This window comes from Diaporthe citri (assembly GCF_014595645.1).
Source record: "Diaporthe citri strain NFHF-8-4 chromosome Unknown scaffold_10, whole genome shotgun sequence".
NCBI classification, from domain to species: Eukaryota; Fungi; Ascomycota; class Sordariomycetes; order Diaporthales; family Diaporthaceae; genus Diaporthe; species Diaporthe citri.
Window position 1 is genome coordinate 1,980,688 of NW_025064855.1, and position 17,236 is coordinate 1,997,923.

General features: G+C 54.3%; 7 protein-coding genes across 7 annotated transcripts; 4 read left to right on the forward strand and 3 right to left on the reverse strand.

Annotated features, from left to right (window-relative positions):
- Window positions 1-158: 158 nt before the first annotated feature.
- Window positions 159-1,264, forward strand: INS49_003747 (uncharacterized protein; the record flags this gene model as incomplete). The annotated part of the gene is made up of 2 exons (XM_043164537.1): window positions 159-816; window positions 960-1,264. 2 exons carry the CDS (start codon window positions 159-161, stop codon window positions 1,262-1,264), a joined length of 963 nt encoding a protein of 320 aa, XP_043019302.1.
- A 280-nt stretch (window positions 1,265-1,544) lies between these two features.
- On the forward strand, window positions 1,545-4,495 carry INS49_003748 (uncharacterized protein; the record flags this gene model as incomplete). The annotated part of the gene is made up of 2 exons (XM_043164538.1): window positions 1,545-1,758; window positions 1,863-4,495. The coding sequence occupies 2 exons, from the start codon at window positions 1,545-1,547 to the stop codon at window positions 4,493-4,495; spliced, it is 2,847 nt and encodes a 948-aa protein (XP_043019303.1).
- Window positions 4,496-6,558: 2,063 nt separating this feature from the next.
- Window positions 6,559-8,320, forward strand: INS49_003749 (uncharacterized protein; the record flags this gene model as incomplete). Its single annotated transcript, XM_043164539.1, has 2 exons — window positions 6,559-6,947; window positions 7,003-8,320. 2 exons carry the CDS (start codon window positions 6,559-6,561, stop codon window positions 8,318-8,320), a joined length of 1,707 nt encoding a protein of 568 aa, XP_043019304.1.
- Window positions 8,321-9,237: 917 nt separating this feature from the next.
- INS49_003750 (uncharacterized protein) lies at window positions 9,238-10,436 on the forward strand (the record flags this gene model as incomplete). Its single annotated transcript, XM_043164540.1, has 2 exons — window positions 9,238-9,350; window positions 9,440-10,436. 2 exons carry the CDS (start codon window positions 9,238-9,240, stop codon window positions 10,434-10,436), a joined length of 1,110 nt encoding a protein of 369 aa, XP_043019305.1.
- A 427-nt stretch (window positions 10,437-10,863) lies between these two features.
- Window positions 10,864-12,641, reverse strand: INS49_003751 (uncharacterized protein; the record flags this gene model as incomplete). Its single annotated transcript, XM_043164541.1, has 4 exons — window positions 10,864-10,894; window positions 10,956-11,211; window positions 11,446-12,500; window positions 12,598-12,641. The coding sequence occupies 4 exons, from the start codon at window positions 12,639-12,641 to the stop codon at window positions 10,864-10,866; spliced, it is 1,386 nt and encodes a 461-aa protein (XP_043019306.1).
- An 873-nt stretch (window positions 12,642-13,514) lies between these two features.
- Window positions 13,515-14,969, reverse strand: INS49_003752 (uncharacterized protein; the record flags this gene model as incomplete). The annotated part of the gene is made up of 6 exons (XM_043164542.1): window positions 13,515-13,561; window positions 13,618-13,656; window positions 13,722-13,926; window positions 13,985-14,055; window positions 14,115-14,222; window positions 14,963-14,969. 6 exons carry the CDS (start codon window positions 14,967-14,969, stop codon window positions 13,515-13,517), a joined length of 477 nt encoding a protein of 158 aa, XP_043019307.1.
- A 389-nt stretch (window positions 14,970-15,358) lies between these two features.
- On the reverse strand, window positions 15,359-16,548 carry INS49_003753 (uncharacterized protein; the record flags this gene model as incomplete). Its single annotated transcript, XM_043164543.1, has 2 exons — window positions 15,359-16,306; window positions 16,366-16,548. The coding sequence occupies 2 exons, from the start codon at window positions 16,546-16,548 to the stop codon at window positions 15,359-15,361; spliced, it is 1,131 nt and encodes a 376-aa protein (XP_043019308.1).
- Between the last annotated feature and the right edge of the window lie 688 nt (window positions 16,549-17,236).

Consider the following 17,236-nt stretch of genomic DNA (forward strand, 5'->3'; position numbering starts at 1 on the left):
ACGTCAATCCTCACAACTCTCTTTTCTCAGGACTGTCCCCCCCCCCCCCAAGTGCGAGCAAAATCATTGACAAGGCGCGACTTTCCGACGATCCTCTAACCCCCACCTCTCCATCTAGCAGAGCAGACAACAGCCGTTTCTGCGCGACCCGTTTGACGATGGCACCAACATTCCTCGACCAGGACGCAGACACTATGGTCCGCGTCGTCCAACGCGGGCCTGTGGAGTCCAAACAAACCGAATTCATGGTACTGGCCGCTGCCATCTCCATCAGTCGCTACTGGGAAGCATTCATTCGTCACATGAATGGCACTTCGGGCTTCAAGCCAAACAACACGCACGTTGAGGACACCGGCATAACTATCGTCGCTGTCGAGATCGTTCTCCGCGGCCTCCACCAGGCCTATCACCATCGTAAGAGTAACAGCGGCGGCTCCAACGAGGGTGACGCAAACAGTGTCGAGGGACAAGTCACAAACAACGAGTCTGTCACCGTCGGCGACGGTGGGGCAGTTCCGACTCTTGGTCCAAGGGACGTGGACGTCTACTTCCCTCACGAGCTCCTCAAGGCAGACATTGACGACGTCTGGGGTGTTCTTGCACTGGCCAACCTCGACATTGTTGGCAAGAGCCACAAAGGAAAGTTTGATGTCGACCGAACAGTGGTTGACTCGTGGTTTCTCAGGTGGCGCGAGACCAGCTTCGCCACCTTCAATACCCAAACCGACTTCGAGAAGGTCATCTTCCCTACGTTCGCTTTCGAAGACTCCAAGGGTTTTGGGTCTCGCGACGAAATGGCTGTGCCAGAGAACCAGTGTTGGAAACATTTCTGAGTACAGCCCCCTGGTTCACAGCCAAAGGACACAGTGGTATCTGCATCTCCATCTGCCTGCACGCGTCACATGTAAGTTTTCTGCATCCCTTGGTATTCCCCTTGCCATGTGCTGACGGAAAAGCAGCCAAGATTCGTACCATGCGCAATCAGCTCCGTGTAAAGGTCAGCGACAAAATCTGGTCCGTCATTCGGGGTCATGACGGCTGGCTCTTGCACAGTGACAAGTGCGCCTGCTGGGTAGTAGCTCACTACAACTACCTCAAGGCGCTTGAGAAGGCGGGTGTGCTTTGCCCTGAGCTTGACCGCAGGAAGACCATCATGGAGTTGGTTGAACTCATGGAGACGGTCGAGTACGAGGAGCCACTGAATGCCAATTCCCGACATAGTGCCGGCGTCTGCTCGGCCGGGGATGGGCCGTCGGCTGATTGAGTACGGTGGTATTACAAACGTCGCGTTATTTTACTTGCCGGCTTCTGACATCACCGCCAAACTCGGGTGCTCATGAGCTACATAGCGGCCTAGTCCAGGCCCACAACCGACACGACTTGGAGAAAGCGATGGCAGGAGTGAACCCCGCGGGCCTCGCTGCACGGCAATAGTTCTATCTATTAAACCCAACGGGTCGTAGCCAAGAAATGTGCCCTATTATCCATTGCTCCCCACGATACCTTGCACCCTAACCAGTAGATGCAGATCACTGCCTGTCGCCATGCGTGCTCCCAACAGTATCACCCGAGCAGGCGTGGCCTTGGGGTCTGTGATTTTGATCCTCACACCGACTGGCTCTAGCAGCAATACAATCGACCTCTCTTCCCAGAAATGGACACTATCCAACAGGGCATACAATATCTCCGTCGCGGGCAACGTCCCATCCCACGTGCACCTAGATCTGCAAGCCGCCCAGGTTATTGCCGACCCCTACTGTCAGTATTGGCCTTCTCCTGTTACGGCTCGCCGCCTGTTTTGTTTTCTAATTTCCCAAAATACATTACTTCAGGCTCCGCAGTAGGTTACTAACATAGACCAGACGGATTGAATGATTTCAACCAGCGGTGGGTGGCATGGGCAAATTGGAATTATACGACTACAATCCCGAGGGACCAGCTTGATCCCGCTGCTGGAAGCAATGCCACCACATACCTGCTCTTTAACGGCCTGGACACTATTGCCGATATCTGGCTGTGCGGTCAAAAGGTCGCTAGCACAGATAACCAGTTCCGACAGTACTATTTCGACGTATCTGCCATCCTCCAGTCCTGCTCGGCTGTGGCGGGCTCCTCGGAGCTATTGGTTCAGTTTTTCAGCGCGCCGGGGACCGCGGCCTACCTCGCCTCGCAACCAGGCGCTGAAACATGGCCCTGGGGAGTCGAGGGCTTGTTCGAATTCCCTCATCGCCCGTTCATCCGCAAGGAGCAGTCTGACTTCGGGTGGGACTGGGGCCCTGCGTTTGCACCGGCGGGAATATGGCAGAAGGCTTGGCTCGTCCAACTACAGGGGGAAGATTTGAGCGTGAGAAACTCGATTTTCGATATCTATCGCGTGGGCCAGCTACCCAACCTTCCTCCGGACCAAGGGGCAGACTGGGTATTAAATGCCAGCATTGACGTGTTGGGAACGGTACCAGAGGGAGCAAAGTTGAGATACTCGGTCATTGATCTGGTGACAAATGACACAGTGAGCAACGGGGAGCTTACAAACGTCACCAACGGAGGAGACGTTATTACTGGGCAGGCTGTATTGAGTGGCACTGACTACAAGCTCTGGTGGCCGTCCGGCCTGGGTCCCCAGGATCTGTACAACATCAGTGTTGAGATTGTCTCTGCCTCGGGTTCGGAGCTGGCCTCAGTCAACAAGCGAACAGGCTTCAGGACTATAGTCCTCAATTTGGGCGAGATCACCCAAGATCAACTCGATCGGGGTATCGCACCGGGTAACAACTGGCACTTTGAGATCAACGGCCACGAGTTCTACGCCAAAGGAAGCAACTTCATCCCACCAGATGCCTTCTGGCCGCGAGTAACGCCACAGCGAATCCAACAGCTCTTCTCAGCCGTCATTTCGGGGAATCAGAACTTGCTCCGGGTCTGGGCCTCCGGCGCCTACTCGCCTGATTTTATGTATGACCTTGCGGACGAGATGGGGATTCTTCTGTGGAGCGAGTTCGAGTTTGGCGACGCTCTGTACCCAGTGGATCCAGCCTTTCTCGAAAACTCAAGGCAAGAAGCCGTCTATCAGGTACGACGAGTCAACCATCATCCATCTCTGGCACTCTGGGCGGGAGGCAATGAGCTCGAGAACCTTGAATTACCTGAGGTGTTGGAGGCCGCCCCGGATGAGTACGACCGATATCTGCACGAATATGAAACGCTCTTCATCAATACCCTCCTGCCGGCAGTCTATGGAAATTCGCGGAGTATTACATATATCCCATCAAGCACAACCAACGGATACCTCTCCCTCAATTTCAGCAACCCCATCCCAATCGTGCAGCGGTACGACAACGCCACGCCCGGGAGCATATACGGCGACACCGACCACTATAATTATCATGCAGCAGTAGCGTTCAATATATCGACTTACCCAAAAGGCCGCTTCGCCAATGAGTTCGGCTTCCACAGCATGGCGTCCGTGGACTCCTGGCTCCCTGTCCTGCCGCCGGATGAGCTGCACTTCAATTCGTCCACAATTCAGCTCCGCAACCACCACTACCCTTCTGGAGGGCTCAACACGTCCAATTTTGCCAACAGCACGAAGGGTATGGGAGAAATGACCATTGCTGCGGATATGTACTACCCCGTCCCGGACAAGACAGCGCCCCTGGCGAATTTCTCCAGCTGGATCCACACAACTCAGATCTTCCAGGCGGACTATTACAAGAGCCAGATCCAATACTACCGTGCCGGGAGCGGGCTGCCGGAGAGGCAGTTAGGCAGCCTATACTGGCAGCTTGAAGATATTTGGCAGGCCCCGACATGGGCTGGAATTGAATACGACGGGAGATGGAAGGTCCTTCACTATGTCGCCAAGGACATTTTCAAGAATGTCATTATTGCACCAGTGTGGAATGTGAGCAGCGGGATTTTGAATGTGTACGCTGTCAGTGACCTCTGGACAGAGGTGCATGGGAGTGTTAGCATGGCTTGGCTAGACTGGGCCGGGGACGAGGTCAATAGCCCGGGCACGACCGAATTCACCATCGGCCCGCTCAACAGCACCCTTCTGGCAACCACTGACATCAGCAGCATTTTTGGTAATGGCTCTCAGAATGGCACGGATGCCGTCTTTGTGGCGAACCTCACCGCCACTGGGACACTTCCCAATACCAACGCCACCAAGACCTTCACCCATACGAACTACTGGACGCCGACCCCTCTGGCTCGCGCGGCACTTAAAGACCCGGGAGTGAAAGTCAGCTACGATAGCCAGGCCGATCAGTTCACCGTCACCGCGACAAGCGGGAACAGCGCGTGGACCTGGCTTGCTCTGGACCCCGACGACTCCCCGGACACGATCGTCGCTTTTGACGACAACGGGTTCTTCTTGCGGCGAGGCGAAAGCAAGACAGTCGGGTACGGGGTCATTGGCGGGAGCCAGACAGCGGGTGATTGGGTCAACAGGGTGACCGTGGAAAGTGTTTGGAACAACACCCTGGCGGACTAGGATTTGTGGCTCAAGCAGTATTTGAACGAGAAACTCCAACATTGACGGCTCGACTTGTGCCACGGGCAAGCTTTTGGGCAAAGAGTAAGTGTTCTTGTCGGCAATCATGACGAGGCGGGCGCACCATCCGCCCATTCCGATATGAGATCGTGCATAATACAGTTCATTGGGAATACGTGTATTGTCCCCAGTTGAAACAATGCACCATCGAGAGTTTACTTGCCGTGATATTGAAGCAGGTAACTTGGTCCGTCAAGGTTCTCTCCGCGGAACGCGCCGACGGTGGTGAGCGCGGAGCAAACTAACAGTGCGCCAACCACTTTCTTTCACGATGCATTGTTGTAGCAAGAGTGGCTGACAGTAAAACCCCCAAGTGGCTTGTCTAGCTCACACATGTGTGTCGACACTCATCGGACTGGGACGTGCCTCTTTGAAGACCAGATGACGGAGTTGAGTCGCATCGATGGCACCACCAGACACCTTCAAGAACGATGAGGTTTGTTGCCGGAGGAGGCATTGACTATAGCACGGAGATTGTCAATATCGAGATACCCAAGCAGCTCGCAGTCGCAACCCAAATGTCTGCCCAACGGGCCGTCCTGTGCCAGCCCCTGAGCATCAAGCAATCTGGGGTACACAGTCTATCCGCTTTTGCTGATGTAAATGCTGAGTATGGACTAGCAAGCGCAGACTGAGATCGGTTGATGGTGAGCTCTGGATCCAAGCATAATAATCCTGTGTACGTGGCACGGCTGATGAGCTCGAGGAAATTCGAGACGTCTGAAGTGAGGATATTCGACAGACGAGCAATCAAGTGGCCGGGGATCAATCATCCGTGTCGTAGGCGCATACGTAACAATCATCTCAAAGCGCGCGCGCGTAATTAAGGTAGAATTTGTCGATCGTGCCCTGGCGAATGCGCGTACATAGGGACAAGAAAAGGGGAAATGCGTCGAGTTGTTACGGGCTTCCTAGTAATTACCAAGCCATGAGCTAGAAGACTAGTAGGCAGTAAAAATAGTAGCTGTGCTTGTGAGCATGCGGCTCCGCTACTCTATGCCTGTGCACCACGACAATCTTATTCCAAGGTCTTGGCCCGATGACGAGCGAGGGAAGAGACTCATGTGCCCACCCTTGGAGAGCACGCGACCGGCCAAGATCGCCGTCCGCCCAGGGTTTACACAAGTCATTCGCGTTCTAAGGAGGAACCGGTGGAGCTAGCGGGACAGAGTTGAAAGGTCTTGGGAAACAGAAATAGCCTCTACCCCTGCCTCAGTGTCGATGTTTTTTTTTTTTTTTTTGTTCTCTCTCTCTCTCTCTCTCTCTCTCTCTCTTCATATTGTGTTGGTGGTTTCCGCGCATGATAACATCGGAGCGCTTGAGGACATGCCCGTCGGCAATAGCAAACCTTGCATGCAGCACATTCACGGTGCATTAGCGGCCCCGGATTCGACTTATTAGGCTAGACTTCAACTGCACAGATACTGTAGCAATCAGCGTTTGCCGGTTCCTGGCAAGGGAGATGCGGGGGGGGGGGTGACCTGCAAATATCCGGCATGGTCTAGGTTGCACGCTGGTCCACTCTGCACCCGGATAAGCTTTGGGCCTAACCACGCCCACCTCCCGCTACAAGCGCTCCCGTTGACAAGCTGAGGGCTTACGACAATCTTGTACGTTTTGTAGGAGCAACAGGAGCACGCACGACTGATAGGCACCGTGTCAGAGTCAGGATGCTGCGATCCCTCATTTCGGGACCCGAATTAATGTCTCATGCACGATCCATGTTTTCGGACCGGCCCACGAGAGCAGGATGCAGGGGAACACAACCTCGAGCAGATATCTGCAGGCCGGGACGAGCTGGTCTGGGCCGGGCTGGGACCGACTAGAAGTACTTGAGCACAGTAAGCCCAACATCCCGCGAATGCACACACACGCCCCACCGCCCAGCCCTCTCTCGTTCTCTTCACCGGCATCCGCAGCTCCTCAGGCTCATCCAGCCTGCAAGCCAGCAGCTCCTTAGCTCTCTCAGGTCCCTTGAGTCGATCCCGTCGACACTCGCTGCCATGGCCATCCGTAGCCTTGTGGGCCTGGGCCTGGGCCTGGGCCTGGGCCTCTCCCAGCTCGTGTCCGCCTTTCCTACGACATACCCAGAGTCCAACTCAACCGACGCCAAGCTGGGGGCTGTCGCCTCTGAGAGCGCCGTATGCAGCAACATCGGCATCAAGCTGCTGGAGCAGGGCGGCAACGCCATCGATGCCATGGTCGGCACCACGTTCTGTGTTGGTGTTATTGGCATGTACCATAGTGACATTGGCGGCGGAGGGTTCGCTCTCGTCAAGAGCCCCAACGGGACTTATGAGTGTGTCGACTTCCGAGAGACTGCCGCGGCATCTTACTTTGAGACCATGTATGTCAACAAAACCGACTTGAGCCTCTACGGTGGTCTCGCAGCGTGAGTAAATCCCCTTCGTCCCGCTGGACATGAGCCGGCGCTGACCCGCGTGCAGTGGCGTCCCTGGCGAGCTGCGAGGGCTTGAATACATCCACAACAAGTACGGCAGTCTCCCGTGGAAGACGGTCATGCAGCCCGCCATCGAGGTCGCCCGCAACGGCTTCGAGGTCACGGCTGACACGGTCCGCTACATCGCCTCCATCACCAAGCCCGACTTCTTCACCCAGGACCCGTCGTGGGCCGTGGACTTCGCCCCCGACGGCACCATCGTCCAGCTGGGCCAGACCATGACCCGCAAGCGCTATGCTGACACTCTGGAGACCATCTCCAACGAGGGGGCGGGCGCTTTCTACGAGGGCGCCATCGCCAACGCAACCATCAACGCCCTCCAGGCTTCAGGCGGAACCATGACCCTGGAGGATCTTGCCAACTACACCATTGCGATTCGCGATGCGGTCGACATCAACTACCGGGGCTACAAGGCGACTGCCTGCAGCGCTCCCTCCGGCGGCGAGGTGGCACTCTCGATGCTGAACATCATCAACGGCTTCGACGGCTTCGGCGACCCCGCCCAGATCAACCTTAGCACCCATCGCCTTGATGAGGCCTTCAGGTGGTCGTACGGGCTGCGGGTGAACCTTGGCGACCCTTCTTTTGTGCCCAACTTGACCGAGTACCAAGCCGACATGCTCTCCGAGGAGACGGCTGCTGAGATCCGTTCAAAGATCTCGGACGTGACAACCTTCAACTCCTCTTACTACAACCCCTCGAACATCGAGGTTCTCTCCGACAATGGCACATCCCACATTGCCGCCGCAGACAAGAGCGGCCTGAGCGTCTCCATCACCACGACGATCAACACCATCTTCGGCTCTCGCGTCATGGTCCCCGAGACTGGTGTGATTCTCAACAATGAGATGAACGACTTCTCCACGCCCGGCTCCACAAACGCCTTCGGCTACGAGCCCAGTGAGGCCAACTTCATCCGCCCCGGCAAGCGCCCGCTGTCGTCCATCTCGCCAACCATCCTCGAGTACCCGGACGGCGGGCTCTTCTTCATCGGCGGGTCGGCGGGCGGCTCGCGCATCATCTCGGCCACGGCCCAGATCATCCACAACGCGCTCGACCGCGACATGAGCGCCGCCGAGGCCCTGGCCGAGCCCAGGCTTCACGACCAGCTCAGCCCCAACGCCGTGTCGTTCGAGTACGCCTTTGACAACTCCACCACCGCCTTCATGGCCAGCCTCGGCCACACGGTCCAGTGGGTGGCGCCCGGGTCGAGCACCGCGCAGGCTATTAAGAGGCTGCCCAACGGCACGTTTGATGCGGCGGGTGAGCCCAGGCAGCTTGCTAGCGGCGGATTTACTATCTGAGGTGTGGAAGCTGGAATATCATTTATAGGTCGAATACACACATTTATGAAATCAAGTCGACGAGCTTGCAATTAGCTTGGGAATGTAAACGACAATTTCTGAAGGCTTGGCCCGGCTCATGTGAAGTAGAATTCGACTGAGCCTGCCGAACTATCGTCAAGCTCCTAGTCACCCCACGCAGGTCTCCGTGCGCTTCTCTCCTGTGCTTTCCAAATAGAGAAAGCTCAATACAGGAGACAAACCTCGGAATGGAGAGGCTGCATGCCATGACTTCCTTGAATTGGAACAGGCTAGCATTTAAATTATATTGCAACACATGCATCGCCGTGCTCAGAATGTGAGTGCAGTATACGTCCTTAATCTTTGTCAATGTCGGTACCACCTTAACCTATACTAGTATGGTGACGCTTTTCTAACCAATCAGAATCCGCTGCACCTTGCATTTTCAAATAGAACATAATCAGAAGATTTATATGATGAAATTAAGCCTCACTTGTTTTAGTTGTAGAAATAAGTACCTAGGTATTTATTTAGATATCAATGCCGTAGAGGTACTCATGTACGAAAAATTCAGGGATCAGGGTGTAGATATGACAATCAACCCCACTTCCAAGGCGATACCGGCAAAGTAATCTCTGAAGATACCGTCCCTAAGAATTTCTGTATATATTGTCGAGTGTGTTCGGCGCCGTCGTCCAATTACTCTCAACACAGTACATGGTGATATTCCGTCGCCGCACACATGCGCATTCCCTTGGCGAGGGTTGCAACCCTGGTAAGTCGACTTCGTCACCAGCAGCCACACCTACCACCATGTTGTGATCGCCCTATCTTTACTGTTGCTCACGACGGGACCCTGGAGACTAGATTTCAAATCACATACGGATGTCATATAGACACTGAACATCTCCTGCAACATGCATACATCGCGCCTTCTTCAGGACTCGCTGCCCTTCTTCGGCATCACCGCAGCGTTGGCTGCAGGCCACAAGAACCTCATCATCGACACAGATCTCTTTAGCGACTGCGAGTGAGTTACCAAGTCTCTGTTTGCGGTTCCCCCTGAAAAGTCGCCAAACACCGTGTGCAATTTGAACTAAATATGGCTGATCGCTTCAGTGATGCATCGGCCCTCCTTCTTGCTGCTACCAGTCCCAGTGTGAACCTGCTCGCCGTCAACATCAACTACCCCTCTTCCTACTCAGCCCTCGCAGCATCCGCCATCCTCTCCCATTACGGCCAAGGCGAGGTCCCCATCGGCATCTCGAGGCCGATTTCTAACGAAACATTTATCGACACATGGTCATACTCACTGGGCGAGTTCGCCACCAAGGTCGCGTACCAGTGGCGCTGCGACGACTGCGCCGTGCGGTGGGGCCACGTAGAAAACGATACCTGGGACCCGGTGGCTCTTTACCGCAAGACGCTCAGCGAGGCGGCGGACGGCAGCGTGACCATCGCGTCGATAGGGTTCCTCAACAGCCTCTCCGGCCTGCTCAACTCGTCCGGCGACCCGTACTCGGAGCTCACCGGCCCGGAGCTCGTCGGGAGGAAGGTCGCTGAGCTGGTCGTCATGGGAGGCGGCTACCCTAGCGGACACGAGTTCAACTTCTGGGGTTATGGCCCTTCGGCGACGGCGCACGTCGTCAACAGCTGGAGGGGCCCTGTGGTCTTCTCCGGTGCCGAGCTCGGTGGCAACGTCAGCAGCGGAGGTGACCTGATGGCTCGTGGCCCGGCGAGGGATCCGGTTCGTGCGGCATATCTCTACTACACGTACAACACATCACGATTCTCATGGGATCCCCTCACCATGCTGTATGCTGCAGACGGTCTTGGACAGCTATTCGAGTTCGGCAACGACGGCGGATACAACTTTGTATACGCCAACGGCTCCAACGAGTGGATAGAGGATGCGAACGTCAAGAATCAACAGTGGCTGAAACTCAAGGTTGACAATGCCACAGCGGCAAGTTCCTTGGACGAGATGATGGTTAAAGCCTCCTGGTCTGTTGCCACCAATTCTACTGAGATGCCGACGTCCGAGAGAGCTTCACATTCGGCGAAACGTGCAACCCGGCCACGCCAGTACACCCTACACCATCATGAAGAGCTGTGAGTGGAATTTTGGAAAAACAGAGAGTCTGAATCTATTGAACTGCGACACGGGACAGAGCTGATTGCCTAAGCATCGATAGCTCCACGGCCTCCAAGGGTATCCATCTCTGAAATTAGCGAGGCTGCACTTATTAATTCCACCATGTCTGATTGAAGAATCTCAGCACCGTTGAGCAATTTCAAACACAAAGACTCGTCCTCTTAGCAAGCGCATACCTTGCCGTCAGCGCAGTTTCTATGAAGACACACTTTCCATGAGCCCCCCCCCCCCTCGGCAAAGTGAGCTTAAAGTGTATTGCGTGTTGAACCGATGGTCACGAACTGTTTGCCGATTCCATGAAACGCATTATCAGCTGCGTAGGCACCGACTTGCAGTGATGGGCAGACCTGACCCCAACTCTAGCAAAATTCGCAACGGGCGTGATCCCTCACAAGTGCTGCACATGCTCTGGACTCTTCCTGCCGCGTCCGTCCAAGGAGCCAAGATGGGTCCTCGGTGGTTCTCCAAGTGCTTCCATACTGGTTGTAAAGACCCAAAAGTGCCTTGCTGTGCATCATGACACCAGCGAGCCCAGAGATGCCTGACCAGCGAGCCTCGTCTCGATCATCCCCGTTCTCATCGTCGTCTATATAGTTCTTGAACAGCCGGCGTCCTCTGGCCGAATCCTCTGCCCATGTCGGAAGCTGCGCTGGGTCCAAGGGCCCCAGCCCAATGTCACCGATGGTCAGGCCTTGGCCGCAGCGGCTTCGAACGATGCTGTTCAGGTGGTTCTCAACTGGCACGTTTCGCAATTGCCAAGATGCATCGCGATGGTGTCCAGCACAATCCATGTGAGTACAGAGTTGCCAGTCCCCGCCACCGTTTTGATGAAAAGTGTGAAACACCCTCAGAGGAAGATTCCATATGGTGATGGATTTGAGGGGGCAAGTGTCCTTGGCCATTCTATCAGCGGGATTCCTAGCGCAACCAGTGCATTCCCTGCATTTCTGGCTGGTGTCGGGAAAAGGACGATAGACGGCAGAGAGGTCAAGCTTGCCAACGTATGGGTGTTCTTGGATCTCGTCCAGGTACTCAAACACCATGAGCTGCAGCTCAGCTGGTAGGGACCTCCTCGCCATTGCCATCTGTGCCAGACGCTCGCTGTCCCTTGCGAGGTGGCACTCTGCGATCTTCCGAGCGTCCAGGACGAACTGCCGCGATCGGCGGAGAACGGCACGGTGTCGGGAAACTTCTTTTCCAGTGTCTTGGTCCACGAGAGTGTAGCGGAAAGACTCTCGAATCGGACCATCTGAACCAATATCTTGCCACATGAGCATAGACTCGCCATCCGCAAGCTTTTGGTAGCCGGCCCGGGAAGAATCTCGATGTCGCGGGTACTGTGCCGTGTCCCCCTCTGCCCGTTTCCAACGCCAACGAGGCTGTACGCCATTCTCAGGCGTCAGGGCTGCCGAGTCCGTTATACAAGCGGTCTTGACTTGGTCTCGTTTGCGCTGTTCATGATACTCTTTGACTGAGTTGCCAGGGCCGGCAAAGTCTTGACAAGTGCTGCCACCTGCAATGTCGCAGCTACAGGCATTGACCGGGTAGTCAGTAAAGGCCCACTTGAACATTTCTCGTTTGTCGCTTTGAGTCCATATCTGGGCTAGGCACGATAGCAAAAGATCGTCGAGAGAAATGGCAAAGTTGCAACGCAATCCAATCGGTTTAGCGCTTGATTCCAACATTGGCAGCCTTGTAGGGAGTTGGCCGTGCTGCCGGTAAGCCTCGGCCAGGTACAAGGTCATGCGTGCTGCAATCAGATGACCATGGGGTTCTATCTCAAGGAGAGCGTTGATGGGGCCCAGGAAACTCTCCCATGCTGCGAAGATCCTCTTGTCTGGCGTTGAGGCACTTCCCAGATAGCTGCCGAAGTCGCGGATGTGCATGTAAAGTTGTTGCAGCAAAGCTTCCAGCGGGCCTCTCAGTTCCTCATTTGGGTCTTTTCCACTTTCTTGGGACAAGTCTGCATTTTGTCTCGTTTGGACGAAGTTTCGTATTTCTGCGGTCAATGCTTCATTTTTATTGCTGGTATATGTTAGCTATGAAGCCTGAAGTGATGGGTTCTGGAATGCTCCAAAACACAACAGACTGGGAACCGTGAAAGGAGAAAATCTGTACTTACGGTACAAAGCGGAAGGACATCTTCTGCTTCAAAGCATTGGCCATGGTGTTTGTGCAGTATTGGCTGGAGGGCGATGTGGTTCAACGGTATTCTAATCTGAAGGAATCAAATGAATGCAGAATGAAAATGTGAGAGGATTGGTGGACCGCCCGCATTTCTAGCACGAAGCAAATGAGGCTTCAATAAGTGAGTGCAAGGGAGGTCTCGACGCTAGTGGCAGCTGCCTAAACCACAGCAAGGGTCAGTGAACTGACAGGGAAAGACCCCTCCAAAAAAGAACACGGAAATTCACACCTGCAAAACAGAGGGTACACCGGTATATCAACTTATAACATAGCCATAGCTAATCAGAACACATCACCTAGGTCTAATTCATTTACTTACACCTAATACCTTACACCTAAATTGAATTAGGTATATCAATTGGGTATATAAGTTGGGTGTATGCGTGTTGGGTGTATGCGTGTTACTGTTGGTGTAGGTGTCGGGTAAGGGTGTTGGGTATGGGTTTTGGGCGTGGGTTTTGGGTGAGGTGGTGATGTACCGGTGTACCCTCCGTTTTTGCAGGTGCGAATCACCGTATTCCCAAAAAAAAAAAAAAAAATGAAAAGTATCACCTCTCTCAGACTCAACTGAGATACGTATGCAATTTGGCAGGCTCAAGTGTTTTCAGGCCTATCAAAACCTTCAGATCTTGGGCGGTTTTGTGGTGAGGTGGGCAATCAGAGAGTCAGTGGCTGCATTGAGGCTAACTACAGAACGGCCACAGAGGAGAGGGATAGATAGGAAAAAAGATCCGAATGGCCTGCGATCCAGGCTGAAAATACTCATCGGAGGGGTCTCTACATCTACGATTGGAGGGTTGAGTGATCGCCATATTCGCCGATCACAGGTCTTGAATAATGAGCAAGCCAACTTCAGTCGTCGAGGGGCAGAATATTTCGTTTTCCGTCCCTTACTTGCTCTACAACAGTCAGTGAGGATTCAATTACCCCCCTCAAAGGTCCAAGATCTGCTTACCTTCCAAATAGCTCTTCACCTGTGTGTAGTCCTTGCACACTGCAGACGACGTCAGTACTTGGCCCATACATCAAAGTGTCCATAACGTGAGGCGCTGTTCTCACCATGACGACCATTGAAGGCATTGTCAAGGTTGATAGGACCAGGCTGGCCATTCTCCCCACGAGGCTCAACCGCGAGGTCCCCAGCACACATGGCTGCCTGTCGCATGTAGTCGATACAGTGGAGGAAGTGGGCCTCATAGTCGTCAGGCTCAGGGAGGTCCGGTGAATTCGTCAAGACTGCGGAGAAGATCTTGCCCATGATGTACTAGTGTATGCAGCTCAGTATCGGTCTTGATCAAGCGGAAAGGGAATATACCACATACCACGCAGTGCAGCTGGTGTGTCACAGAGGTTGAGTTGTAGACGAGGCCGTCCGGGCCAAAGCCTGCCCCAGCTACACGCTCATTTCAGCACTCCATCATAAGAGCAGGGTATCATGTGGGTCGAGCAAACCTGGGTACAAGCTCTCCCACTTGGTTTGGACCTTCGGGTTGAGGAACTCGGTGGCATTCAGTGGCACGAAGTCATAATCCGCCCTCCATTGCACGACCTCGGTCGGAACTGTATGAGGTGTCAACAAGATGCCGCTGGTGACGAACAATTAAAGGGAACCAACAGCTCTGCGTTTTCTCCACGTGATCGCCTCCGACTTGGTGCGAACATGCTGCTGTCGTGCTCCTGATTCGGCTCCATATGATCAACTGGAACCCAAGTACAACCACTAATATCCCGGTCGTGATGAACCACCGGTATTCTGAAAGTGCTCTCAGGCCTCCCCTCCATCTTGACTCCCGCATTCCACCTATATCTGCAGTCCGCCAGTGCTTCGCCTCTTCTGCAGCTGATGCATCGAACTCCTGCAGCAGGCCTCGCCGATCCTGCATTCTAGCGGCGTCTCTATATGGTTGCTGGCGACTCATTTCGGACAATGGTATAAAAGGTGTTCCAGGGCGCGCGATACTGAGAAATATGGATCAGGTCTTGGCGATGAACACCTAATTGAAAGTAATCACAGTGATGAAATGGGTTTGTTAGAGTTGATTTGCCTTGTCAGTCGAATCTTGCGGAGGAAGAGCTCAGGGACTCCATTGCAGTTTCACGTCGGGTTCTGAAACAACATAGCGGGATAAATCGTCCCAACTCGTGCTGGCGTTTCAAATCCTGGGAGAACACCATTTTTGTTTTGATCTTGAATAACTGTAAATCAAAAATCGAACAAGAGGATTTACTTTGCTATCGTCTTCTGCAGCTCCTTAGAGTATTTGAGGGCTGGCCAGTCCACGCAGGACAGCCCCACAGACCGACCATTGGTCTTCTGGGCTACTCCTCAGAAGCAATTTGCAACTTAGAATGCACCCTAGTGGTGCGTTCTTCTCCCAGATACACCGAGTCAAACACATGCTCTTTAATAGATCTTCTTCAAAGTACTTAACATGATAGCAATAACCGGAATTTCGTAGCAGCGGCATTTCACAGAACATCTCACACTTCTAGGGGCACTGAGAACACTGAGGCTTGGAAATTTGCAATTTTTCTTTTTTTAAAGAGTCTCGAGTTCGGTGTAATGACCTCGGGTAGTTTCGAGCATTACACGGCGTCAAACGCCATCATAGGCTTCGTAACAGTACATCAATAATGTACACTATCTAGCTGAATCCAACTTCAGTCACCCCATCACATCATGATGCGTCACTCCCTTAGAAGCCCAGGGCCTGGTTAAAGGCGGTTGCGGTGGTAGCATCCTTGGTGCCCAGGGCCTGGATTTGGGCCTTGGCGCTCTGGCAGGCATCCTTAGCGGCCTGGTTGGCCTCGCAGACGTTGGTCAGCTGGTCGCAGATACGGTTGGTGATGATGTTGGGGTTCAGAGCGTCCTGCTGTCCCTGAGCGACGAGAGCATCGGTGGGCAGGAACGTGCCCTCGGTTGCCTTACGGCCAGCGCGACCGAACTGGAAGTCCATGGTTGGTGTACACTTTCCGAAGTCCGCGCCAGCCAGCGAAGTCTGGCCACCGGTAGCAGCAGCTGTTCCGTTGTTGGCAGCAGCAGCAGCACCGGCATTGTTGTTGGCAGCAGCACCGTTGTTGTTGCCGTTGTTGTTATTGGCGTTGGCTCCGGCGTTGTTGTTGTTGTTGTTGTTGTTGTTGGAACCCTTGCCCTTGCCCTTGGAGCTGCAGGACTTCTTGCCACCGGCACCAGCGTTCGCATTTCCATTCGAAGCGTCGGCAGTGGCATTTCCGGCAGCACCAGAGGCAGCATTTCCATTAGCACCCGAGGCAGCACCCGTAGCCGCGCCGGCGGCCGCGCCACCTGCCGCAGCCTTTGTGCCATCAGCAGCAACGGCGGTGAGGTTGGAGAATCCCTGAGCAGCCATGATCTCGGCCACGGACAGGCCGTTGGCGTCGAAGGGAGTGGTCAGTGATGTCTTGGAGTTGGCGTTCTCGGTATCAGAGCCAGTGACGGCAGGGTCGATCAGAGGCACGACGCCACGCAGCTCTGCGGTTGCAGGAAGGGTGGCATCAGAGCAGATGCTGGGAATAGAGACCACAAAAGGGTTGAAGTTCTGCTCCGCAGCCACGAGCCCCTTGGCGGCATCGATGACGGACGGGTCAGTGCCGAGCTGGGTGACGATCTTGTCGGCCAGGGTAAGCTGGAGTATTTAGTCAGTATTTAGTGAGCCTGTGGAATCCGGATAACAGAGTGGCTTACCTTGTCACATGGGTTGGCGGCCGCGAGCAGAGACCCCGGAATGCCACCAGCGAGGGTGGCAGCCTCTCCGGGGTTGCCAAAGTTGGAGAGGGAAGAGACAGCAGAGACAGGAACCTGTTCCTGGCCGAAACGGGCCTCGGTGTAGGCCACGAGGGCGGCGACGATGATCGACTTGGACATCATGGTGGCGATTTTTGATTATTGGAGTGGATAAGCCAAGGACGTGATATGTTTATGAATGGGTATAAGCGAAATCCTTGACCGAGCAAGAGGATTTAGGTGTGTAGAAAAGAATGAATGTAAATAGTAGCAGGCAAAGAATGTGGTAGGGAACCAAATGTTCACAGAACTGGTAAAGAATGGAAGATCACGAACTTGGAGCTGGAAGTGTATACTTGGAGATGATGGTGAAGGTGTGGGAGTAGACCGTCACCCCATGTGAGCTGGTAGCGAGGTCTTTATAGGCCGCAGCCGACCCAAGGTGATGTAGGTGATGGGCGATGTACAAAACATGATGTGAAGCAAGGGTATAGAGAGCCATGACCACTTGAATCACCAAGCGATATGTTCCCCTTCAATGCCGATCATACTGGGCCTGGGCACTGATGGCTCGCAGGGATGGTGAGACGATGCCCCTGAGACTGGTGCCATGCCGCCCATCCCAACGTTGCGGTACAGTAACGGGAGCAGGGGGGTCAAAAAAGCGTGTGTGGGTGTGTGGGCGAGGCGCGCGGCAGAAGACAAGAAAGGGAAAAAAGGTGCAGTAGACCAGACGAGACAGGCCGCTTGGCAGCTTGGACAGGCATGGCCGTGGTCCGGAGGTTGAGGCTCTGGCAGCTAAGGACGCCACCATTCGACATGATGGGACGAG